The sequence below is a fragment of the Jaculus jaculus genome, chromosome 6 (assembly GCF_020740685.1).
Source record: "Jaculus jaculus isolate mJacJac1 chromosome 6, mJacJac1.mat.Y.cur, whole genome shotgun sequence".
Classification (NCBI taxonomy): Eukaryota; Metazoa; Chordata; class Mammalia; order Rodentia; family Dipodidae; genus Jaculus; species Jaculus jaculus.
Window position 1 is genome coordinate 139,553,426 of NC_059107.1, and position 25,459 is coordinate 139,578,884.

At 36.2% G+C, this 25,459-nt stretch overlaps 1 protein-coding gene across 4 annotated transcripts in view; it reads right to left on the reverse strand.

The window, feature by feature from the left end:
- Cdk17 (cyclin dependent kinase 17) overlaps window positions 1-25,459 on the reverse strand; it is a 99,845-nt gene that overhangs the window by 12,820 nt on the left and 61,566 nt on the right. For 3 of the 4 annotated variants that reach the window (XM_045152857.1, XM_045152858.1, XM_004650197.3), the window contains exons 3-10: window positions 23,102-23,266; window positions 17,885-18,018; window positions 17,070-17,195; window positions 8,116-8,172; window positions 7,011-7,125; window positions 6,032-6,126; window positions 5,753-5,815; window positions 3,433-3,556 (exon numbers count right to left, since the gene is read on the reverse strand). In XM_045152857.1, the coding sequence (XP_045008792.1) occupies window positions 3,433-3,556; window positions 5,753-5,815; window positions 6,032-6,126; window positions 7,011-7,125; window positions 8,116-8,172; window positions 17,070-17,195; window positions 17,885-18,018; window positions 23,102-23,266 (879 nt within the window). Of the gene's footprint in view, window positions 1-3,432; window positions 3,557-5,752; window positions 5,816-6,031; window positions 6,127-7,010; window positions 7,126-8,115; window positions 8,173-17,069; window positions 17,196-17,884; window positions 18,019-23,101; window positions 23,301-25,459 lie in introns of all 4 variants that reach the window. The other variant, XM_045152859.1, reaches the window with a different exon arrangement.

Sequence of the window (25,459 nt, forward strand, 5' to 3'; positions counted from 1 at the left end):
TGGGCACGCCAGGGCTTCCAGCCTCTGCAAAGGAACTCCAGACGCATGTGCCCCCTTGTGCATCTGGCTAACATGGGACCTGGGGAACCGAGACTCAAACCGGGGTCCTTAGGCTTCACAGGCAAGCGCTCAACCGCTAAGCCATCTCTCCAGCCCAGAAATTTACCTTTTAAGCAAATAGCAAAGTATTTAAATGAACAGAAGACAAACACTGGGCTGGAGAGATGGATAAGTGGTTAAGGCATTTGCCTGCAAAGCCTAGTGACCTGGGTTCCATTCCCTAGTATCCACATAAAGCTAGATGCACAAGGTAATGTATGCATCTGGAGCTCATTTGCAGTGGATAAAGACTATTGCATGTCCACTCTCCTTATTTATATCTACCTCTTTCTCACTTTATCTCTCTCTCAAATAAACTTAAACAAAATTAAGGACTAAAAAAATAAAGACACACACACACACCCCCTCACATCTGCCATAGTAGATTACTTATTAACAATAAATTTTTTATATGTTACTAACAAAGTAATGAATATTTGAAACATATTTATGGAATTTATTAAACATTCCAAAAGCAAAACTAGACTAATTTATGAAAAATTATAAGTGCTAATTATAGAAAAGTGCATTGGCTTTAAAAACTAAATTCATATTCAAAACTGTGTTACATAAAATTCCAAGGTACTCTATAAAGAATTCCTTCAGTTCAAGTTTACTTCCTAGAAGCAAAAAGAGCACATTTTCAAGTCTCATAAAATCAGTTACTAAAGGAATATGGTTAAATATCTACCAGTTAATTTATGTAATAAAAACAGTCATGGTGGCAGGCATAAAGAAGCCCCTTTCAGGGCTAACTTCTAAACTCTTTAGTTGTTATATTCATTTTATACCTTTCAAAACTATTGAGGGCCTCAAGTGCTTTTCATTTATATAGATTATTAGTATTTGCCATTCACATACTACTGGGAAAAAATAATTATTTAAATTAAAAATACTATTCACAAGTCATGTGTGGTGATACACTCCTGTAATCCCAGCACTCAGGAGGATCATAAAGTCTAAGGACAACGTGGGCTATGAAAGTGAGACTTTTTCTCTAAAACAAAAGGAAAAGCAGTAACAACCAAAAACTTATCACTCACTAGCATGTATAATTTTTATGAAAAATTCTTTTCCAACACAAAAACGAGGGGCTCAAGAGATGGTCCAGTGGGTAAAAGCACTTGCCATGCAATCATGAAGGCTTGAGGAGGGCTGAGACAGCCCGAGCTGGATTCCTCAGTGCTCATGTAAACAGCTGGACACACATGCTTAATCCTGTGGGGAGCAGAGATGGGAGAACTACTGGGGAAAATGGAAAGCTCTGGAATCAACGAGATTCCCTCTCAATGAAACAATGTGGATGAGGCATGGAGGGAATCTACCAACCTTCTCTGGCTACTGCATGTGTGATATATGGGTATGCACCTGCATATATCACCCCATATATGCTATACATACAAAAGAGTAAGAAAAACTCAGTTTTATATCTTTTAATATAAAAATCTATGTTATTAGAAGACAACTGGATTCTATATTTGCTTCTGCATTTGATCTACAATACTTGTATTAGAACATATCAAATTTGTCATAACATATATACATGTATGAAGAGAATCAATGTCATACAGACATGAAGTGGATAATCTTTTTTGATATTACATTAGAAATAGAAAGTATGCTGCATTCAAAAGCTGATGTGGTAATAGAACTTACATCAGTGGGATTCTCATTCACTGCTCTATCTTATGTTTTCAATGAATTTATTATCCTAGCATGACTCCAAAGTATTACTCATCAGCAATTTGAAAAATACTGGTTCTCTGACTTACAGATTATAAATGCTTATGCATTTCTCCAGAACATCAAAAAAAAAAAATTACATCTACTAATGACACCACTGATCTCATTAGAAAAGTATCTATTAAGAAATTATTCAGGGGTTGTAGGGATGGCTTAGCAGTTAAGGTGCTTGCTTGCAAAGCCAAGAGACCCAGGTTCAGTTCCCTAGGACCCATATATGCCAGATGCACAAGGTGGCTCATAAATCTGGAATTTTTTTGCAGTGGCTGGGGGCCTGGCACACCTCTTCTCTCTCTCTCTCTCTCCATTTGCCTTTTTCTCTAATAAATAAAAATAAAGTTAAAAAAATAAATTATTCAGGGGGCTGGAGAGATGGCTTAATGGTTAAGGCATCTGCCCTCAAAGCCAAAGCAAGTTCAATTTCTCAAATACCCACATATGCCAGATGCACATGGTGGTACATGTGTCTGGAGTTTGTTTGCCATAGCTTGAGGACCTGGGTGCCCATACTCTCGCTATCTGCCTCTCTCATAAATAAATAAATGAATAAATAAGTAAATAAACAAGTAATATATACATTTGTATTTAAATAACGTTTCAGCTGGCTGGAGAATTGGTTCAGTAATTAAAGGTGCTTGTTTGGAAAGCCTAATGGCCTGAGTTTGATTTCCCACTACCCAGGTAAGGCCAGATGCAAAAAAGAAACTATTCAGGCCAAAGCAGCATGTCCAAATTTTCAAAATGTATCTTTTGTTAACCTTAATTTTAATGCTGGCAAAAATAATTTTAGCAGTTTTCATTTTAATGACTGGCTTATTCATTCTTTTCCAGGAAAAATAAATAGTCTAAACAATCATAGTTTGTCTATTAGTTTCTTTTTTCATCAAGTAAAAGTGGTGCTTCTTGAAGAGAAAGGGGCTAGTTAATTTTTACTCAAACCATCAAACCAACATCTTTCCTTTAGATCACTACAGCATGTCTGTGTAACAAGTGTTTTATGTGTACTTCCCTTTATCTCTCTCTCTCTTTCTCTCTCTCTCTCTCTCTCTCTCTCTCTCTCTCTCACACACACACACAAACACACACACCAAACACTAAAAGTACTCACACTTAAGAACAAGATTAAGAAAATTAACAACTTACTGCTACAGAAAATATCTTAAATGTAAACTATCACATTTTTCTTAGAAGTGTAGTCCTAAGAAATACAACAATGTACTGTGGAGGCACACGGATGTGACATAAACTAAGGAAACAGTCATTTTAGTTCTTACTGCCTTTGAATCATCAGTGCAAACATTAACACAGGGAAAACAGCAAATAATATTTAGTGTATCTGGTAATATAGTATATCTTTAGAGAACCTCTGGAAGGGTCTCAGCAGCCCTGCAGATTCATGGGGCACACCTGGGAACTTGTGCCTTCCTTTTAGTGTTTGCTAATAACCCTGCCAGTTCATCAAATAACTTATTCTATGGGCTCCAGTAAAAATTTGAAAAGCCACAAGTGATGACACTTTGTGACAATGGCTGCTCTTTGGAAGCTAGCCAGCCACCAGGGAGTATTCATAAACATGTCATCCTTCCATACCAAAGTCGGCTAGCTTCAGCTCTCCTTTGTCATTGATGAGGAGGTTCTGTGGTTTCAAGTCTCGATGCAATACCTTTCTTCTATGGCAATATGCCAAGCCACGTAGAATTTGGTACAGAAACAGCTAGAGAAACAAATATATGAAAACTAGTCTTAAAGATAATACAACATACTTTGATATAAGCATAAATTATGGTGAAAAGAAAAGCAACTAATCTAGAATAATAAGAGAAAAATCAAATAATCATGTGCTTTTAAGGATCATATCCTTTCTTTTTATAGTTGTTTTCTGAATTTTATAGTTTTTATTCAATTTAAAGTATGATAATCATGAAAAAATGTTGTAAATAAAACTATGTCTTAGTAACTACTTCATTTATTAGAGAAAATGACAAACATTATTCTTACAAACTTCTAAGCTGGTAAATTTTAGCAAGATAACTAACGAAACCCTAGAATGTCGTCTCCTTCTTCTAACACACACGCACACACATACACAGGGAAAAAAGAAAGAAAGAAAATGTTTAGGGTAGTATCTTTTTTTCTTTCTCTTTAAAAAGCTTCATAATTGGTGGTTTTACAAGAAGTCTGAGGTGGGAGAGGAAGCGGTGTGGCTCAGGTCTGGCAAACCACTTGCTACAATGCCACAGCCTCCATCACACAGCTCCTGGTAGCTGTGGCTTCAGTACCTGCCGGGATCTGCTGGGCTCAGCAAGGCCATTAGCATATGGTACCCTGAATGGTGCTAAAAAGACGCTTCTACAAGGCTGGGGGTTTTGTGAATTTTGAATTTTGGTAGAAAGATCTAAAACACAGTTTGATTCTTTGAGATTCACAAAATGAACCTTAAGTACAGAGAATTCAGATGTACCTTCAGGTCATTTTTAGGTGCAACTATGACAAGGAATTCAAAGCAAAAGGGGCATGCATCTAAGCAGCACAGAGAAAAAATGCAAAATTATTATTTAATATCTCCTTGTTAAATTTTGTTGGGAAAATATGAGTAAAATTTTAACAAGTAAATAATAAAATGCTTTTCAACTTATACTAGACATTTAGATTTGAGTTAAAAGGCTTGAACTTTGTAAACCTTTATCAAATTAAGTAAAACCCTGTATTTTCATTGCAATTTATTGCTAAAAATAGAAAAGGCAAAACTTCAAAATACACATATATGAATGGTATTCATAATATCTTATCAAATAAAATGTAAAATATGACAAAAACCATTCTCATAGAAAGTATATGGAAATACATTCAGAGGCTTGTTCCAAAATTCTTAGCAATGTGTTAGCCATATGTTCAGAGCTCTTTTAGTAACAAAAACTGGCTCTCCTTTATATCCAATAAAAGAAAAAAAATCAAAGTTAAAACTTACAGAATTAGAAATGTCTCAACCACACAGATGGGACACTGCCTATTTCCAAAATAGGTTGTCATAAACTGTTCATTAATTTTAGACAAATCATTGCTAAATTAGGAGTTCACCACTTAGGTCAAAGAAATCTTTTTGTAAGAACATAAGTATGTCAAATCTTAATTTCTGGGTTTCATCAGTTCAGATTTTCTTAGCAAACCTCTCTAGCATAACTTGAATTCTTAGATATACTAAGAAAACTCACCAATTACCTTACCTTTCCTTCTGATACTCTACATAGATATATCCGGCAAAGCAGTGAAGATACCTGCAAGTTCCTAACCTTTTTTACTCATTTGATTACTCCTGAGGAGCTGTTATTTTATAATTAAGTAAATATTAGTGAAGTGAGTGTTTTCCACGGTCTACCCTCACTTACAGTTTTTTTGTTTTTTTTTTTTAACTTACTTGAGAGCAACAGACAGAGAGAGAAACACACAGATAGAGAGAGAGAGAATGGGTGCACCAGGGGCTCCAAGCCACTGCAAATGAACTCCAGACCGTGTGCCCCTTGTGCATCTGGCTAAAGTGGGTCCTGGGGAATTGAGCCTCGAACTGGGGTCCTTAGGCTTCACAGGCAAGTGCTTAACCGCTAAGCCATCTCTCTAGCCCTATAGTTGTTTTTATTTTTCATAAAGCAGAATATACCTTGATATGCATTCTACCTGTAGGAGAATCAGTTCTAATAGGAAAGAAAATGCCAAAAGAAAAAATTTAAAGATCTTTACAATAAAGCAGTTTTTTAAAAAGGTCTGAGTCTAAAAGAAAGCTGCAGCATTGGAAATAAGGTGAAGTAAACATGACAAAGGGAAACTGTGGAGATATTGTAGGCTGGGACATTTTACTACGTAGTATAGTTCAAGCACGCTCTAGACAAAGCTCAAGATGACAAAATAAGCCTACCTTTACATTGTGCGCGCTCATGATGTTCCCGCAGTCATCCATGTACTGCTTCAAGTCTTTATCCTGAGAAAACACAGCACTCTACTTCACTGCATGATACCCAGCTTGGAATGCATTGCTCATTCACTTATTAGCATTCAATTTTTATAAACAAGCTGCTTTGCAAGGAAAGATATAGACTGTACCACACACAAAATTCAATTAAGTACCAGTTACTACATAGTGAGTTAGTCCAAAGGTATGACTTGCTATTCTACTAAAGCAAAATCAAATGCTTACCAGATACTCAAAGACCAGAGTCAAAGATTTATCTGTATGAACAATGTCATGTAAGGTTACTATATTTGCATGTTTTAAATCCTTCAACAGAGAAACTGAAAGACAGAAAAGAAAGTAAATCTTGTAGACTGTGACAGGCAGTTTTTATCAAAACCTGATCAATATTTCATATAAGCTGAATGTGCTTAGGATAACCTCTAATTTTAAAACAATTATTCACCAAGCAGACTAATAGCAGAAAAACTGATGGTACTTGTTTTTTTTGTTTTTGTTTTTGTTTTTGTTTTTTGAGGTAGACTCTTACTCTAGCCCAGGCTGACCTGGAATTAACTTCGTAGTCTCAGGGTGGCCTTGAACTCACAGTGATCCTCGTACCTCTGCCTCCTGAGTGCTGGGATTAAAGCTCTGTGCCACCACACACAGATGATGGTGCCATTTTTTTTTTCTTTTATGATCTGGGGTTTGACATTATGATATCGAAAACTGTCCCTGATATTAAAGCCCTCCAACTTCTGTTTTGAAAGCTCATGTTAACTTTTTGAGAATCCAGGACGAACTTCAATACAATCAAGGTGCTTTATCTTCTTTCACATTCCTATTAGTTGGCTTCAGTAATTTTTTAATAATTAACTTTTCATAAAATGGTTTCAAGATGTAGTTTGCATTTATTTCTTACATTTAGTTAAATTAATTAATGCAGCTAATTTACAGTTACCATGTTTTCCTTATACCAATATATACAATTTTCCAAGGTCAAATATTTGTATGTGTTAATGATTTTTAGTAACTTCCTAAGTATTTCATTATAAACTGTAAAATAACATGTTTCCTTTGTATTCAATTTTTGATTTGAGAAAATTAACTATTTTAAGGTCTAACAATATTTTTTCTTTACCAATTATTTATATGTAAGGTCATTTTACAAACAATATATTCTTACAGAGCTTTAGTTTTACGATGTTCTAGATGAATTTCGTACCTTCTCTTATAGCTGTACAGGGCGCACCTTCTTCATGCTCCAATCGAATCTCTTTTAATGCCACCAAATTTTCTGTCAATTTACTTCTTCCTTTATACACTGTTGCATATGTTCCCTATGAAATATTTTTTTCAACACATCATAAAAGAGCCTTAGCTAAAGATTTCACTTCTAAACATAGTAAATTCTATCTTTTGAAGAAAACTGCAAAATGGTCAGCATTAACTTTCTTATAGCAAAGACTTTCCATCCTAGATGCATAGGTTCCATATCCTTACAACACTACAGTATTTCAGAAATATAAAATATAAAAACATATTTACTGGGGCTGGGGAGGTGGCTCAATTGTTAAAGGTATTTGCTTGCAAAGCCTGCCATCCCAGATTCAATTCTCTAGATGTCAATATAAAGCCAGGTGGTCATTCATTTGCAGTGGCAAAAGACCCTTACATGTGCACATACATACAACACACCTACTACCAAATAAGTAAACAAAAAAAATTTTAAGTATGTAATTTACTTTTTCACAGTATTTCAGATTAATAACTGGACTAATAAAGTCAAAGTCATTTAACCTGAAATGGTGTGTCAAAACTGAAGTATATGAATTGAGAGTAACTCAATGAAAATATAGTTAAATCACAAAAAACAATTATCTATGCTTCCACACTTCAATATTTTTGAACATTAACTTTCCTGAATAAAAAAAGCTTTAAATATCCCCTATTACTTCCTTTGTCCTTGCTTACTATTGCTGGCAGGTAATTACTATATGCAATTTCCCACATTACAACACAGACAGTAGACTGACAGAAAGCTAACAAATGCATGCCTACTTCATTACGAAGAGAGCACAATAACTGTGCTTCAAAAAAGCTTTCAGGTCTATTAAAACTACTTACTTCCTCATAAGCACATAGGATAATTTCAAGAATTGAAGCATTTTATTCCTTTTAATTTTCTGTTGTCTTTTTAGAACAAGACATCACATTTTAGACAATACTATTTCCAATCTTTATTTCCAAATAAGCAAAAACTGTACACCAATAGAAGCACTTAGTTAAGCAAGAAGAAAACGGCTTCTTTTCCAAAGTAACATACTCACCTCTCCAAGCTTTTCCAATTTGATGTAGGTTTCCATTTTCCCAAATCCAATTTCTGACTGAAAGCAAACAATTATAAATTAGTGTTTATCCTGGTGTGTGTGTGTGTGATATGTGTGTTATGGTATATGCATGTGTGTGCAGATGTGTGAACACAATGCATACGCATGTGGAGGCCAGAGGACAATGTTTAATATCGATTGCTCATCTGATTTTTCCTTGAGAGGGAGTCTCTCAGTGAACTAGAGCTCTTGTTTTTCAGTTAGACCTGTTGACTAGCAAGTCCTAGCAATTCTCGGGTATGCATGACCCCACCCAGCTCTTTATATAGATGCTAGGGAGTCAAACTCAAGGCAAATCAGGCCCTCACACTTGTGCAGCAAGTGCTGTTACCTTACTTTATATCCGAATTGGTTAGGGATGGAGAGATTGCTTAGTGGTTAAGGCGCTTGCCTGCAAAGCCTAAGGGCTCATGTTCAAATCTCCAGCTCCCACATAAGCTACAGTGATGCAAGTGCACAATGATGCACATGTTCACAAGAGGGCTCATGCATCTGGAGTTCCTTTGCAGCAGCTGAAGTCCTTGGTGTGCCCACCATCTCTCTCTCTCTCTCTCTCTCTCTTCTCAAATAAATTAAAAAATTGGTTAATATTTAATAAATTTTCTATTATGAACATTTTAAAGCTTCAAAGTTTTGAAATAGCTCATGCATTTAAAAATACTAAAGAAGGACTGGAGAGATAGTTTACTGGTTAAGGCACTTGCCTGTGATGTCTAAGGACCCATGTTCGACTCTCCAGGTCCCAGGTAAGCCAGATGCACAAGGTGCTGCAAGCATGCAAGGTTGCATATGCGCACAAGTTGACACAAGCTCCTGGAGTCTCTTGCATGTCAATTCTCTCTCTCCCTCGCTCGCTCTCACTCTCTCACATAAAACATAAAGGCCAGTCAACTGGGCTTGTCTCAAAAAGGTAAAATTAAAAAAAAAAATACATGAAAAGCATACTGAAGAATATTAGAAGAGAAGACTACTTGATTTTTTCATTTTAATAAAAGCAGAAGTAATTTTCCAACTTATTTTCCTTAACCAGTTTTTGAATTCCCAACAGAAATTTGAAAACAAGTATTTTTTTCCTTCAGGTTCTCTAGTATAAATACAATGAGAGGCTGGGAAGATGGCTCAGAGGTTAAAAGTGCTTGCTTACAAATCTGCCAGTCCATAAAGCTGGACACAAAGTAGCAATGCATCTATGTTCTCAATGCACATTAGGTCAACTAGGCTGGCATACCTGCAGCAGAGCAAACAACAAGGGAGACCCTGGATCAAGCAAGATGGAAAGAATGGACAGACCTCCAATGTTTTCTTCAGACCTCCACATGTGTGATGGCACATGCATGCCTACACACATACACATATATGAACATGCATATATACACATATAATGGAAACACAAAACCATTCTACTATAAATCAGGAAACTACAAATATATAACTTTACTTTGAACTTGGTTGCCTATTTTATATGGAGTTCATAGGTAAGGTAGAGGGAATATATCCAAACATGCAGTGAGAACTCAATACATATCCAAAGCAAAAATAAACAAACCAAGAGCCAAGAGACCTTAAAAAGAGTTAGTGGGGCTGGGAGATACCTCAGTGGATAAATCGCTTACTGCATAACTCTGAGTACCTACATGTAGATCCCTATACCCCAAATAAAAGTCAGAAACTGTGGTGGGCTTCTTCAATCCCAGAGCACCAGTGAGAATGAGGTAGGTGGGAGAGTTCCCTAGAGCTTAGGAAGGAAGATGGAAGATAAGGACTGACCCAAAAGTGGTCCTCTGACCTCCACATGTGCACCATTTGTTTTCTAGAATCCCTTCACAGATGGTAGAAAGGGCAAACCCATAATCATCTAAAATTTTACTTCTTAAATGACGCCAATGTCCTTTAAAAAGCTAGTGAAAGGAAATAGAGCATCAATATGCAGTTATGTTACAGTTGTCAAATAAAAATGATACTTGATATTTGATAATTAAATATGGCATCCCTCCCACTTTGTATGATACAATAAACTCTCCAAAGTTGAATGGCCAAAAGTAAAAGATGTTCCTCAAAAGAAGTGTTACAATGATGTATATGTATCATGTTATAAACTATAATACATATTCAATGGTACTTACTTTGATTTTGGTAAGCCAGAATTCTGGTCATAAGTGGTATTAGGGAGTGACTAAGTGCTTCTTTTTGCACTCCTATGATTATTTTTCTATACACATGGTATTTATAAATAGTTTTTAGGTCTTTAAAAAAGATTTTTATTTATTTATTTATTAGAGACAGAGAGGAAGAAAGAGTATGGGCCTCTAGCCACTGCAAACAAACTCCAGATGCATGTACTACCATATGTATGTATGGTTTACATGGGACCTGGAGAATTGAACCTGGGTCTTTAGGCTTCAAAGGCTTATGCCTTAACTACTAAGCCATCTCTTTAGCCAGATATATATTTATATTTATTTATTTGAGAGAGAAAGATACAGAGGGGGAAGGAATGGAGAAGGGAAAGAGAGAGAGAAAGAGAAAGGATCGGGCATGGGCATACCAGGGCCTACTGCCACTTCAAAAAAACTCCAGACACGTCTGCCACTTTGTGTACCTTTACTCTGTGGGGGCATCGCCTCAGCCATATGAATTTATTTTTAATATATGTGAATATAGGTATACACTTTTATGTGCTGTGGAAGGCTACAGGAAAACCTTAGGTGGTGTTCCTCAGGAATGCTGTCTATCTTTTTTCAGACTAGGTGTATTTCACTGGCCCAGAGCTTGGCAAATTGGCTAGACTGTCCAAGTGAGCCGCAGGAATTTACCTGTCTCCACCTCCCCAGTGCTAGTATTATAGGCACACACCTCCAAGTCTAGCATTTTTACATGAGTTCTGCGGATTAAACTCACGTCTTCAAACTTGAAAGGCAAGTATTTTACCAACTAGGTATCTCCCCAGCCTGTGACATATTTCATGAAAAAGATAACATTGGAAAAAATGATGCTTTAGCTCTATCAGCTATTATCTACCTACTTTCTGTCTTGTATATGATTCAGCATTAAGTCTTTACTTAATGCTGTACCAAGTACAAATAAGTATTAAAACCAAAATGAGGCTGGAGAGATGGCTTAGCAGTTAAAGCACTTGCCTGCAGTGCCTAAGAACTAATGTTCAAATTTCCAGGTCCCACAAAGCCAGATGCAAGGTGATGCAGGTGCACAAGCAGCACACATGTCTGGAGTTCATTCACAGTGACTAAAGGCTGTGGCAGGCCCATTTTCTTTCTCTCTCTCTCTGCCTCTTTCTCTATCTCTCAAAATAAATAATAAAAAATAAAAAAATAAAAACAGAAACAAAAATGTTTTTAACACAACAAAAGAAGATATTCATCACGTTAAAAGTGTTTTTTATGGGCTGGAGAGATGGCTTAATGGTTAAAGTGCTTGCTTGCAAAGCCAAAGGACTCAAATTCGCTTCCCCAGGATCTATGTAAGCCAGATGTACAAGGTGGCACACATGTCTGGAGTTTGTTTGCTGTGGCTGGCAGTCCCAGTGCACTTCTCTCTCTCTTTCTTTCCTTCCCTCTTTCTCTCTCTCAAAAATAAATTAAAATGAATACATTTTTTAATGCTGTATCATAGAGTTCACAAGAAATTAAATACAAAAATAAATCAAAAGATTAACATCCAAAAGACTCACTCTTCAGAATATACTTGTTATTTTTTTTACTTTGGTGTGTGCCATATGTGGTGTGTGTGTGTGTGTGTGTGTGTGTATGCAAATATGTGTGTATAGCTGCAGAAGTCAAAGGAAAATGTCAGGTGACCTCCTCCATTATTCTTCTACCTCATTTCTCTGAGACAGAATCTCTTAATGAACCTGGAGTTCTCTGCTTTTTAGTTACTGTGTAGATTAGCCCCAGCAATTCTGCTTGTCATGTGGGTATTAAAGATCTAACTTAGGTCCCCATGCTTAATCGACAAGCACTCTTTGCAGAACCATTTCCCCAAACTCCTTAAAGTCTTTCTAACAACAACAAAAAAGTAACTATAGTCAGCAATAACTAACAGAGAGGAATTTAAGTGCTCCTCACATAATAAATAACTAATATTATGGGTGAAAGATATGTTACTATGCTCAATATATAGATAGCATATATACCTACTGAAATGTCACACTGTCCACCATAGATATGTACAATTATGTGCCAATTACAAATACCTACCTAGAAGTGACGTCACACTGTACCATAATTATGAAGCTAAAGCTGCATGTGAACAACAGGTCTATAACAAGCAGCGTGGACGGAACCACACAGGTGGCAGAAAACTCAGAGATGCTGCCACCCTGAGCTGACAAGATTCTAATCCAATGAAGAAATCCCATCCCCCATTTAAAGAATTCCAACTTAATGATTTAATGATTAAATCCAAATAGCAATTACTAAATCCTTAAATAGAATTTTTAGAAATTGTACTTGCATTTTTATCTGCTGAACATGACAAGATTAACAATAGACAGAATGACTAGCTTGTTAACATGCTCTCCTACAGAAATGATTCAGAGGACAAAGAACAAAGCTCATTTATTCATCATTTACTAAGCACAATGCTAGGTGCTGACAACACAGTGAAAATAACAGATGGGATGCCCACTGTCCCGAGTTACCAATCTAGATTGCATCCTGGACTGGTTTAGAATATGTTAGAATACTGAAAAAAAAAAAACTAAAAGGCATCATAAAAACAATCAGAAATAGCACAAAAGCCTTATATTTCAATATAATATTAAAACTTCCTCATTCTGAGCTGGTGCTGGTGGCGCATGCCTGTAATCCCGGCACTCAGTAGGCAGTGGTAGGAGGATTGCTGTGAGTTTGAGGCCACACAGTGAATTCCAGGTCAGCCTGGGCCAGAGTGAGGCCCTACCTCAGAAAAAAAAGAAAAAAAAAAAGCCTTCCTAATTCCGCCTTTTGTACAAATAAAGGTCTTTTTTTTTCCCAGATAATTCATTATTCTAAGACAATACTTCACTCTTTGGCTTCACCATTCTAAGAAAAAACTTAACATTTGTTAAAAAAAAAAAAAGAAAAGAAAAAAAAAAACCTGTGTGTGTGTTTATTTATTTATTTGCAAGCAGAGAAAGAGACAGAAATAAGAGAAACAGAGAGAATGTGTGTGGCAGGCCTCCAGCCCTTGCAAACAAACTCCAGAGACATGCATCACTTTGGGCATCTGGCTCTACATTGGTACTGGGGAATCCAACCCGGGTCATCAGGCTTTGCAGGCAAGTGTCTTAACTACTGATCCATCTCTCCAGTCCAAAAACATTTAACTTTTGATTATAAGCAAATGCCTATCAGAAGACTCCTACAGCAAAAGCACATAAAAATTAAAAATATTAAAATATTAAAATTTGTAAAGATTAAAAATATAATTTAGTATGACTTGTAAGTGGTAGCAAGGAGTAGGAGATTTCAAGCTTACTTTGGATCCAGTAATGTAATTATTGGGTCAGTTATAAAGATATACCAACATGCTGAAGATGTAGTTCTAACAGCCCCAAAACAAGTAGATGCAGAAGGTCTACAGATGTCACGCTAAAAGCGAACATGTACATATTAAGGCAGAGAGGCTTTTTCAAATGTTCATTTTCCTCCCTGCAAGAATTACTGAATTACTGTCACAGACTGAAGTGGGTTTTATCCCTCATGCATGCATTGGTAGAAAAAAAGAGTGTGAGTTTCAATTCGAGGCAATCATATTATTTTAGATTGTGTCTTAGATGACCATCATGGTACCTCCTAATCTTGTGCTTAGTGTGTCAAAGATAAATTGTGCAGATGATGAACCTTACTTCTATATCTTATAATATACTTATTATTTTGAGATATCATGGCTTTATACTCAATAAACTCTTAAAATATTTATGATCTAAATCTTAATACAGGGACATATTTTCATCTGTAGACTTTCACTGTGCTGATGGTAAGAGTCTTATAATACGTCTACTGGGTATGCTGTTATTCTAAGTATAATGAAGCTCTGATGAGTCCTATCTACATATAGGCTTTCTCATATAATATTTACTCAGATTAGAATATTCGCTTTCTTATCAGCCATAAGGAAGTATCAAATAGCACCTCATCAGTCTAATACCCAGCATCCTTAACATGAAATATCATGACTAAATGTAATGTGGTATCCTGAGTGGGATCCTGAGACAGAAAACAGATGTTAGTGGAAACGGAAACATGAGTAAAATGTAGAGTTCAGCTGACAGTGATGCACTGATGTTGGTTCCTTTATCATAACAGCAATATTGAATTTTAATTATAAAGTTAACTGGAAAACAACTATGTCTATAATTACCAATAAATCTAAAACTAAAATTAGTAATTTATTTAAATACAAAGTAAATGGAAAGGATTAAACTAGGAAAGACTAAAAGGGTAGATACATTGTAAACATTTCTCAAACATAGGAATGGAAGGACTTTTTTTCTTTACTTTTTCGAGGTAGGTTCTCTCACTGTAGCTCAGGCTGACCTGTAAATCACTCTGTAGTTTCAGGGTGGCCTCTAACTCATGGCAATCCTCCTACCTCTCTCTGCCTCCCGTGTGCTAGGATTAAAAGCATGGGCCACCATGCCTGGTGGGAGGACTTCTTAATATTATAAGAAGGAAAGAAAAGAGAAAAAAAAGTATTTTCATGTTTGATATTCAGAAAATGAAGGTGTCTTTGGTTCACAGCTCGTATGTCTAAGGAAAAAGAGATCAGCACTGCCTTTAGAGTAAAAACTAAGAGAAAGGCAGAGAGGTAGGTAGACAGGCAATCCTGAAGTTCCAGTTGAGGTGGATGGATGAGCATGGATTTAAGCAGAGCCAGTCAACTCTCTCATGACCTTTTCTAGCAAAAATGAATGTTGTGGCTCATTCCTTAACATCTAATCAACCAAAGGGTTTATGCTATTGTTACTATTCTTACTGCCTATTTCAAATAGAAAATATAAAAACAACAAATGAAATTTCTGTATGTTCAGAAAGATGAGGCTAGTTTTACATTCTACATTGAAAACATATTTGCCTTTTTAGAAAACAAGTATATTATCCATGAAACATGAACTGATATGTGCAAATGTACAGAATATTGATTTTAGTCCCATCTGCTTTCTGTGCATTTCTAGCCTTCATCCCTCTGCATAACAAAATATAGGGTTCAGACTTCTAGAATCAAAAAATAACCTTTCAAAAAACATTTACTTTTTAGGCATATAATACATATATTAACTACAGAAACAAACAAGAAAATGACTGTCCCACTGCCTTTCCACCTATTCCTGACCCTCTTATTTTTCCCTCTACTACCTGCATTCAAATATAAAATTAAGAGATTTTCTTTTGAAGAAAAAAGTTCTAATTTATACTCTTAAATATGCTTTTGATAAAGTGGATGAATAATGAAAGAGATGCACTGCTAGAAATGAAAACATAGTTGGCATGATTAAGCTGAAATGTATAATTTATTTCAAGAGGCAGGTAAGGGGCTGGAGAGATGGCTAAGTGGTTAAAGCACTGGCCTGCAAAGTCAAAGGACTCAGGGTCAATTCCCAGGACCCACATAAGCCAGATACAAAAGTTGGCGCATGTGCCTGGAGTTCGCCAGCACTAGTTAGAGGTCTTGGCATACCCATTCTCTCTCTCTCTCTCTCTCTCTCTCTCTCTCTCTCTCTCTCTCTCTCTCTCTCATACACATAAATAAATAAAAATAAAATATTTTTTAAAAGATTATAAAAAGAGGTGGGTAGGAATAAACAAGTATAATAAGAACTCAAAATATTAAACATGATTAGAAGGCACCATTTCCCTTTATTTCCTGTACCTGACAAAAGACAGCTCTTAAATGACAGCTTTAAGCATTTCATCGTGTGATCTGGGGAGATGGCTCTGGTGGTAAAATGCTTACTATGCAAGCATGAAGGCCTGAGTTCAGATCCCCAGCATCCACACAGAAGTCAGGCACGGTGGCATATGCCTTAAAATCCCAGCACTAAGGAGGCAGCATATCCCTGGGTCCTGCTGGCCAGCCTTTCTAGCTGCATTAGTATGCTCCAAGTCCAATCAGAGACTCTGTCAGCAAATAAGGTGGACAGAAATTGAGAAGATACTGACATCAATCTCTGGCCTCTATATACACATGTACACACATATCCCTTTATACATATGTGCCCACATTCATGTACACATGCAAAGATAGAATATAGTTGTGAAATTGTGTGTATACTATTAGTGAATATTAATATATGTTCATAAGGGATGGAGAGATGGCTTAGAGGTTAAGGAGCTCGCCTGCAAAGCCAAAGAACCCGGGTTTGATTCCTAGGACCCATGTAAGGCAGATGCACAAGGTGGTGCATGCACCTGGAGTTTGTTTGCAGTGGCTGGAGACTCTGATGCACCCATTCTCTCTATCTGCCTCTCTCTCAAAATAAATAAATAATTTAAAAATAAATAAATATGTTCATAAATCTAGCATATACATCAAGTAGATATATCCAGCATATCCAAAAATAAAATATAACTTAAATTTTGATCCAATAAAACCTTAAGAGTACAAAAATTACAAAATCTGAAAGTAATGTCATAAAACCTGGTAACTCAAAAATTCTATATGAAATTAATTTAAAGGCTGGGGGAGTACAACTAAAGGGTGGTGGCACTTGCCTAGTATATACAAATCCCTGAGTTTGAGAAAGAAATGAAAAGGGACAGCAGAAGAAAAGAAAAAGGGAATGTAATAAGAGAAAAGAAAATGAAAGAAAAAAGGAAAGGAAAAGGAAAATGTTTATAGCCCTAGAAAACCAGGCAAGAAGAGCTCCTGGTATAAACCTGAGTCCAGAAACTTACTAAAGAAGCTCTACGAGACCTTCGGCTCATTGGTTGATCAAATGGTGGACTGTTGATCTGCAACTTTTCAAGATATCCATCAGGAATTCTGATATCTGCAGGCAGGGATAACCGCTTATTTAAATCCTAGAAAACATAAGTAGACAGTCAAAATTTAACAAAGGTCAGGGCATTAGACTTTTGAATACATGGGCATTGATATATTATTTTAGTGATATATAACTGAAGGTTTATTGCAGTCACAAAGTTATCTACACTGAAGATATGTAACATACTTAGGGAAAAATATTTATTGTAAGCAATAGTAGAAAACACAGTTTTACAGAAATAGTTTTAAAAAGTACTCCATTATTTCTAAGTATCATAAAATAAAGTCAACCTTAAGTAGATAAGGCATAATTTTTGTATTTAACATGGTCAAAAGGAATTAAAATATTTTTTCACTGTTAACAGAAGTGAATAAAAGGCATTTCTACTTTATTCACAGAATGTGCCCTATGAGAACCTAAAAAGGAATCTTGCTTTTACCATTATATCAAGAAATATAAGTTCTATAAAAAGAAAAACCCTCCTATTTGTAGCAAAGCAATGGAGAATCTAAAATATTGTTTATAGAATATGAAAAATGGTAATTAATGTATTCCTGCACTGGATTAGGAAAAAAAGAATATTTAGAATACAACTCCCACATAGAAACAGCTCTCTTTTAAGTATCATTCAGCTTGAAATGGGCATCTACTTGCTTGATATGTGCATATTTGTTGATATACACAAGCACAAATGGAAAGGTACATTCCACTTTCTTAAACTGTTACCTCCATTGAGATCCGTCTATGTATACGATTTCTGAGACAAACACCGGTAGGCGACTGGACTTCATCAGATGATGTCCCAGAAGCTTGGTCACTCTCACCATCTGATCCCATTTTGAGATTTTCATGAACAATATCTATATCAGAAAATGAAACTTTAACTTAGAAAGATATATCCTACTATGCCTAAAATTTACTATCACTACAGGTAAAAATATACACAGTCAACATGCAAAACATCACAGCATTAAAATCACTTCATTATAGGTACACAGTTAAGACATAAAAACATAACTTGAATGTCTTACAAAGAGTGATCTTTATGTATTCTCTAATTTTGAGGGAAAAAAAACATAAAAATAGCATTACATCCTGTTATTATCAAGAGTTGAATTACAGGGCTGGAGAGATAGCTGACTAAATAAAGGGGCTTGCTTGGAAAGCCTATCAGTCAGGGTTCAATTCCCCAGTACTCACATAAGGCCCAATGCACAAAATGGAACTTGAATTTGGAGTTTCTTTGCAGTGTCAGAAGGCCCTTGTGTGTCCATACTCACTCTCCCTCCCCCACTCTCAAATACATAAAATATTAAAACCTCATAATACATGGACTAGAGAAATGGCTCAGTGGTAAGGCACTCGCCTACAAAGTCTAACAACCAGGTCCCCAGTGCCCACGTGAAGCCAGAAGCACATGCATCTGGAGCGGCTTCCGGCTCTGGGGCAGATATACGAGTCCAAAAACTTACTAAAGAAGTTCTACAAGACCTTCTTTCTTTGTCTCTCACCTTGCAAATAAACAAATAGATAAATAACACTTCATAACTTCTTTATTAGTTTTGTACTCAGTGTACACAGTCGAGCTGATACCATTGTTGGCATCCTCCCTGTCCTCCCCCTCTGCAGGGACGACTTCATAACATTTTTTTTAACACAAGTTGAAGTATAGACTGGAAATAATACCTAAGAATTAGTCATTCTTCTTGTTTTTCAAACCTGGGAACTGGAGACTTAAGAGAGCAACTAACTTTGAAAAGGCCATGAAGCTTCAACACAGAGCTGAGCATGATGCCTACTCTTTTGCCTCTTGTGATTATCGTTTCCCTTAAATAATGTATGATTCCATCAACAGAATACTCTTGAAAAAAACTTTTCTAGAGACGTGAGAGATAGCTCATGGCTAGATGTGCTTGCTCGCAATGCGCTGGTCCAAGTTCAATTTCCCAGTATCCCCCAGAGCCAGATGCAAAGTGATACATGTGAAGTCAGGAGAGTGTAAAACTTGAGAGCCAGCTAATCTGGTGTTGATTTGCAGCCACAAGAAAGCCTGTCTCAAAGAAGGGAGAAAGCATGCACATCTCAAGGTTGTCCTGACCTGTACATGTGCACTGTAACACAGGCAAGCACATACATACATACATACATACATCTCCCCACCAGTGGATGGAAGGTATCTATCAGTCTGGGTGACACAGCGAGACACTACCTTTAAGTAAGTGAATGAATGAGGAATGAAAGATTTATACATTATTCACTGAATAGCTACTACAAAAATGAGTTTGTGGCCTCTCAAAACTCAAAAACTGCTAAGAGCAAAGCTGGGCATAGTGGTTCACGCCTTTAATCCCAGCACTCAGGAGGCAGGGTTGGAGGATTGCCATGAGTTCAAGGCCACCCTGAGACTAAAATAGTGAATTCCAGGTCACCCTGAGCTAGAGTGAGATCCTACCTCAAAACAAAACAAAACAAAAAAACCTGCTAACAGCAAACCAAATTCACATTACAATATAAGATGGGTTATAGGATGTTTTAATAGAGATAAATCTAAATAGAAGCAGAAGGAAAAGACATAAATTCCATCTGGGAATATTAACAACAAACTTAGACCAGCTGTAGTGATTCATGCCTGTAAACTTAGCATTCAGAAGGGTGAGGCAGAAAGATCAGGAGTTATAGAAAAACCCTATCTATCAATTGTAATAAAAAGACAACCCTTCTTATATACATATATACCTGTTTTTATACCTGCATTTGCCAGTCATTCTCTGTTTAATATATCCAGCCTGCTATAAATAAGTGTGAGATCAGAACTCATATATTTACTTTTATTTTACTTTTTAGTCAGATACAGAGTTTTAGGTGTCATTTATTCTGGCATTATCAAATACTTTGTTTTAGTTGATTCCTCCCCAAATCCTCTCTCCACTCTTCCAGCGATGCTGCATTCATGCTGTTTCATGCCGAAGGCATTAACACACATCTCCCTCATTTGTCAACCTAGACACGCAGACATATTTTTCTAAACTATGTGCATGTGTCAACGTCCAGTAAAGTCTTCTAATATCATTACAGTTGACTGCTCTGACCAACCCACTGTTCATGTGATCTTATATCACATTGTGAAAACCTTGGGGAGCAAGAACTGAAAGCACTTGACACTGAAAAGACTGTAAATATTCAATGAATTAAATACTAACTAAACTTCAAAGAATTGGCTAAATAATTAAACTATTTTGGAAATGCAATGGTATATAAAATATTAATGTATAAGATACTTGAAAATAGTGTTTTATAAATACAAACTCAATGAAAAATATTTATTGAGCTTTTAAGGAATATTTGCTTAAAAAGAAGAGACCTAATTATATTGAGAAAATACTGAACTCTGCCTGATGTGGTGGCAGACACATTTCATTCCCGCACATGGCAGGCAAAGGTAGGAGGATCACTGTGGATTCAAGGCCAGCCTGAAACTAGAGAGTGAGTTCAAGGTCAGCTTGGGCTAGAGTGAATACCCACCTCAAAATAAGAAAATACTGAACTCCAAGTTGGATAATCAACATTAGAATTCACTTTATTTCTGTTTTTTTTTATCTTGCTAACTCAGTATTAGGAAAATACCAGTACATATTCATAAGCAGCTTCAAATGGCAATGGAATATACTTAAGCTACACAAAAATTTCTGGAGAAATTTTATGATTTAATATAAACAAGAATTTAACTTGGCGGCCAAAATCAATGTATTGGTGATTGATTCCCAACCTCTTAAAATTCAGTTCCTAATGTGTCCAAATACTTTTTGTTGTCACATTTATTAAATGTTAAAGATAATTTAAATGGGACTGGAGAGATGTCTTAGTGGTTAAAGGGTCTTGCTTGCAAACCCTGAAGGCCCGGGTTCAATTCCCCAGTTCCCACAGAAGGCCACATGCATAAGTGGAACATGCATGGGAAGTGTGTAGCAGTGTGAGGCCCTGGTGCGCTCATTTTCTCTTTCCCTCTGTCTCTATTTAAGTGTGTGTTCCATTTGCAGCAAAATCTGAAAAATCTTCCTTTCTCAAGGAAATGTTGGCCAAATATAATGCTTTAAAATATAGAGCTGGGGGCTGGAGAGATGGCTTAGCAGTTAAGCGCTTGCCTGTGAAGCCTGAGTACCCCAGTTCAAGGCTTGATTCCCCAGGACCCACGTTAGCCAGATGCACAAGGGGCGCACATATCTGGAGTTTGTTTGCACTGGCTGGAGGCCCTGGTGCACCCATTCTCTCTATCTCCCTCTTTCTCTCTCTGTTGCTCTCAAATAAATAAATAAATAAAAATAATTTTTAAAAAAGAGGGACTCGGGCTGGAGGGGTGGCTTAGCAGTTAAGGTGTTTGCCTGAAAATTCAAAGGACCCAGGTTCAATTCCCCAGGGCCCACGTTAGCCAGATACACAAGGAGGCGCATGCATCTGGAGTTCATTTGCAGTGGCTGGAGGCCCTGGTGTGCCCATTCTCTCTCTCTCTCTTTCTCTCTCTCTCTCTCTCTTTCTTTGTCAAATAAATAAATAAAATTGAAAAACAAGTTGTTGTTTTTTAAAGAAAAGAGGGACTTGTTTTTAGAAAAAAATTAAAATAAAAATAAAATATAGAGCTGGGTTTGCAAGAATACATGGGTGATACCAAAAGAGCAAAAACAGAGAGAAGTGAAAATGCAAAACGTAAGTATAACCTGATTCTGTCACTTTCTTGATCCAGGTTGCAAATGAGACCCAACTCTTAAGGTGGTTAAGCCTTTGAAACACAAAGGACAAACTTAAAAAAGATATTTACGCTGGAGCTGTAGATCAGTTCACAGAATGTTTGCCTAGCATGCAAGCAGCCCCTGGCTAATCCTCAACACCATGTAAACCCAGCACAGTAGAACACACCTGTAATCACAATATTCTGAAGGTGAAGACAGGAAAATTCAAAGTTCAAGGTCATCCTTGGCTACACAGCCAATTCAAAGTCAGCCTAGAATACTGGGATACATAAGACTCTGCCTCAAAAAAATAAAAAAGAAGGCACTGTTACTACAAACATATAATCCTAGGAATCTGAGGAGGGAGTAGAATCACAAGCTCAAGGACTATCTGAGCAAATTAGCAAGACTGTGTAGCTCAGGTGAATAGTACTCAACCTACTGTGTACTGATGAGGCTCTAGGTTCAGTGACCCCTGCACAACTAAAGGCACACACCCATGCACATGCACACACTGATACAAAAAATCTGCTCTGTTGCAAAAGGACAACAAAGGAAATGCATTTATCTCAGATATGAACACATATCAAAATATCATCTGACTCACCCAGAAAATAATTCATGTTACCATCTATCCAAGTACAATTTGAACAAATTATTGTCCTTCAAGATGAAAGTGAAACAGTGAAGGCTTACGACAGGACTTTACATACGCTGGTGGGGTAAGGGACTTCTTTCCTGATACTAGAACTGGAGAACATTTGGTCAACTTGTATACGATTCAAAATGCAACTGCCACAGACAGTACACTTTATAAACTGCATCTCCATTAGTGACATTTTCTACATTGTTTTCTTAACTCTAGACCAAGTTTCAAGAATGATTGTTTTTATATTGCTCTTAAACTAAAACTGTCTGTTGAATTTTTAAAGTTTTACTACACAAAGAAAAAGAAATAGAAACTATATCCCATAAAATCTAACAACTTTACTAACAAGACTCTAGTCTACACACAATCAACAAAACAATAAGACAAACCCTCATTTCTAGTATTTCCCCTACAGTCTTCCATCTTTCTGCTATGCTTCTAGTCTTAACTTGGTCACTTTCTGTCAAGGAGATATTTGATGGTAACAGTTGGCTAGTTTCATACTGCTAACACGTATTTATATATGTGTCCCATTATCAGAATGATGACCACAACAAATAATCAAATTACCTAATCTGCTTCCATTTCTAGGCATTGCCATGAACGAACCAAGGCTTCCTCCAATAACACTGTGGGGTCTTCGCAATGGGGGCTTCTTAAAAGACCCTGTGTACTGGTGAAGGAAGGAATGCATACTGTGAGACGTTGGAGGTCTGCCATTCTTCACAATAGGCTCTGTGGTTCATGGTATCCAAAAATCATTCCATATCAGCACAAGATCAGGATCACAGGATAAGGATTGAGAAAATAAAACAAGATACAAAGATAAATAAAGGTCATTCCATTGAAGTTCTTGACTATTTACAAAGTACTAGTGTTAAAATAATTTCTATGAACTTAATATTTGAAGTTGGTCCAATAACCACAATTGGTTAACAATCCCTTACTTTAATAAAATAATTCAAGACTTTTCCCATGCTACTTCTCCATGTGACTATCTTGTAAGCACCTTCTGACATGCAATAGAATATAAGACATAATCCTGGCCTAAAGGAATTTATATCTCTTTTACTAGACACTTAACAAAGTTGTGTCAGGGCTGGAAAGTGGGCACAATAGTTAAGGTGATTGCCTGTGACACAAGTTTTATTCCCCAGAACCCACACAAAGCCAGATGCACAAAGAGGCACATGCATCTGGAACTCATTTGCAGCAGCTGGAGGCTCTGGTGTGCCCAATCTTTATGCCTGCCTCATACCCCCAGCTTGGCAATAAATATATTAAAATATATTTTAGAAAGGTATGTGAATTAGTGACTAAAACAGAGACACTTACATATCCATCATTAGTCTCTTGGTACTAGTGCCCCAAATTTGGAATTTTTAATGTAGTCTTTATTCTCAGTCTCATCATCAAGTAAAAAACATTTTAAAATACTTAAAAAGTCACTTAGTCATAAGCAAAAAAGGATCTGAGCAGGATTTTGTTTGAATACCTGTCTCTATTTTACTGGGGAACAAAAATCTCTAAGACAAGGAATTGTTAAATCCTGTGGTAATTTTATGTTAAACTTTGGAAGAAAAGAGAATTAAAAATAATTCAACATTTACTCTTTTCTCAGTTAAAATAATCTCATGTGCTCTGAATTATTTTGCCTTGTATGTATTTTAGAATACTACATTATATTTTTACTTATAAGTTATACAAAATTTCATTTCATAGTTGAGTAACAGTATACTATAATATGTTTAAAGCACCAAGATTACCAACTTTCAACTTACTTTTTACATTCTGGCTACAAATTCAAGATTCATTTTCTCTGCATTCAATCTAAGCAAACATCCTACTTTAAAAATTAACATGTGAATTATAATTATTCATATTAATTCATTTATAACTGAGTGTAAACTTTCATGATGTGACTCAGGCATTGAAAGGATAGAAATAATACTTCAAATTCTAGTCAGAAGGAAAAGAAATGTATACAATCAAAGGTAGGAAATGCATTGTAATTTTTTTTAGATGTTCTCAGTATTGCAACCCTGGATGTGTACACATCTCCACTGTATTTGTTATCTGTATGCCACATGCCTATATATAATGCAAAAGAGACAGGACTCTTCATTGTATGCACAATTAAACTAGAGAATGGTGTTCAAGATTTGGTCCAAGGACAGTTTATCTAGAAGAATAATAAACATTTTCCTCCTACTACTTAAGCAACCATTGCCACTGTTTTAAACAAAGATAACTTTTGCTTCATAAACTTATTACAATGCATATAAGGAGATCACTTAGATAAACCATCTACACACAGTCACTAAATAATATTGATATGGGCCGTGTCTGTGTGTAGGTCCTATCTAAGGGCTTTTAATACTAAAAATAATAAAGCTGGGAGGGGGGACCCTAAACTCTGTATGAAAAGAAAGGTGCTTCAAACAGCTATCAAGTACTGACAGATGACCAGAAAAAGCATCTCTATCAAAAGTATTGGGAGAAATATTGTCATAACACAAAGAAAATAGGCCAATGCATATGGCTGTCTGTGCTTCCACCAATCTCTATTGCAAAGAGGAATAAATGTCTGTTATGATGTCTTCCAAGTATTATTTCAAGTAACTATAGTGAAGAAGAAATTCAATAGCTATTTTCTTTACTACCTTTACAACAGTAATGAAAGTTTCAGTAAGCAATATAAACTATTTGAAAAAATTAATATTTTACTATTTGTTACATAGTAAGCATTAAAATATTATAGAAAGCATAATTAGTCTAAAATACTAGTTAGTTCTCCAAGAAATAGGCCATTTTCCTTGATTCATAGCTTTAAAAAGGGAAGGGGCTAGAGAGATGGCTCAGCAATTAAGGTGCTTGCCTGCAAAAATTCCCTAGTACCCATGTAAACCCAGATGCACAAAGTGTACA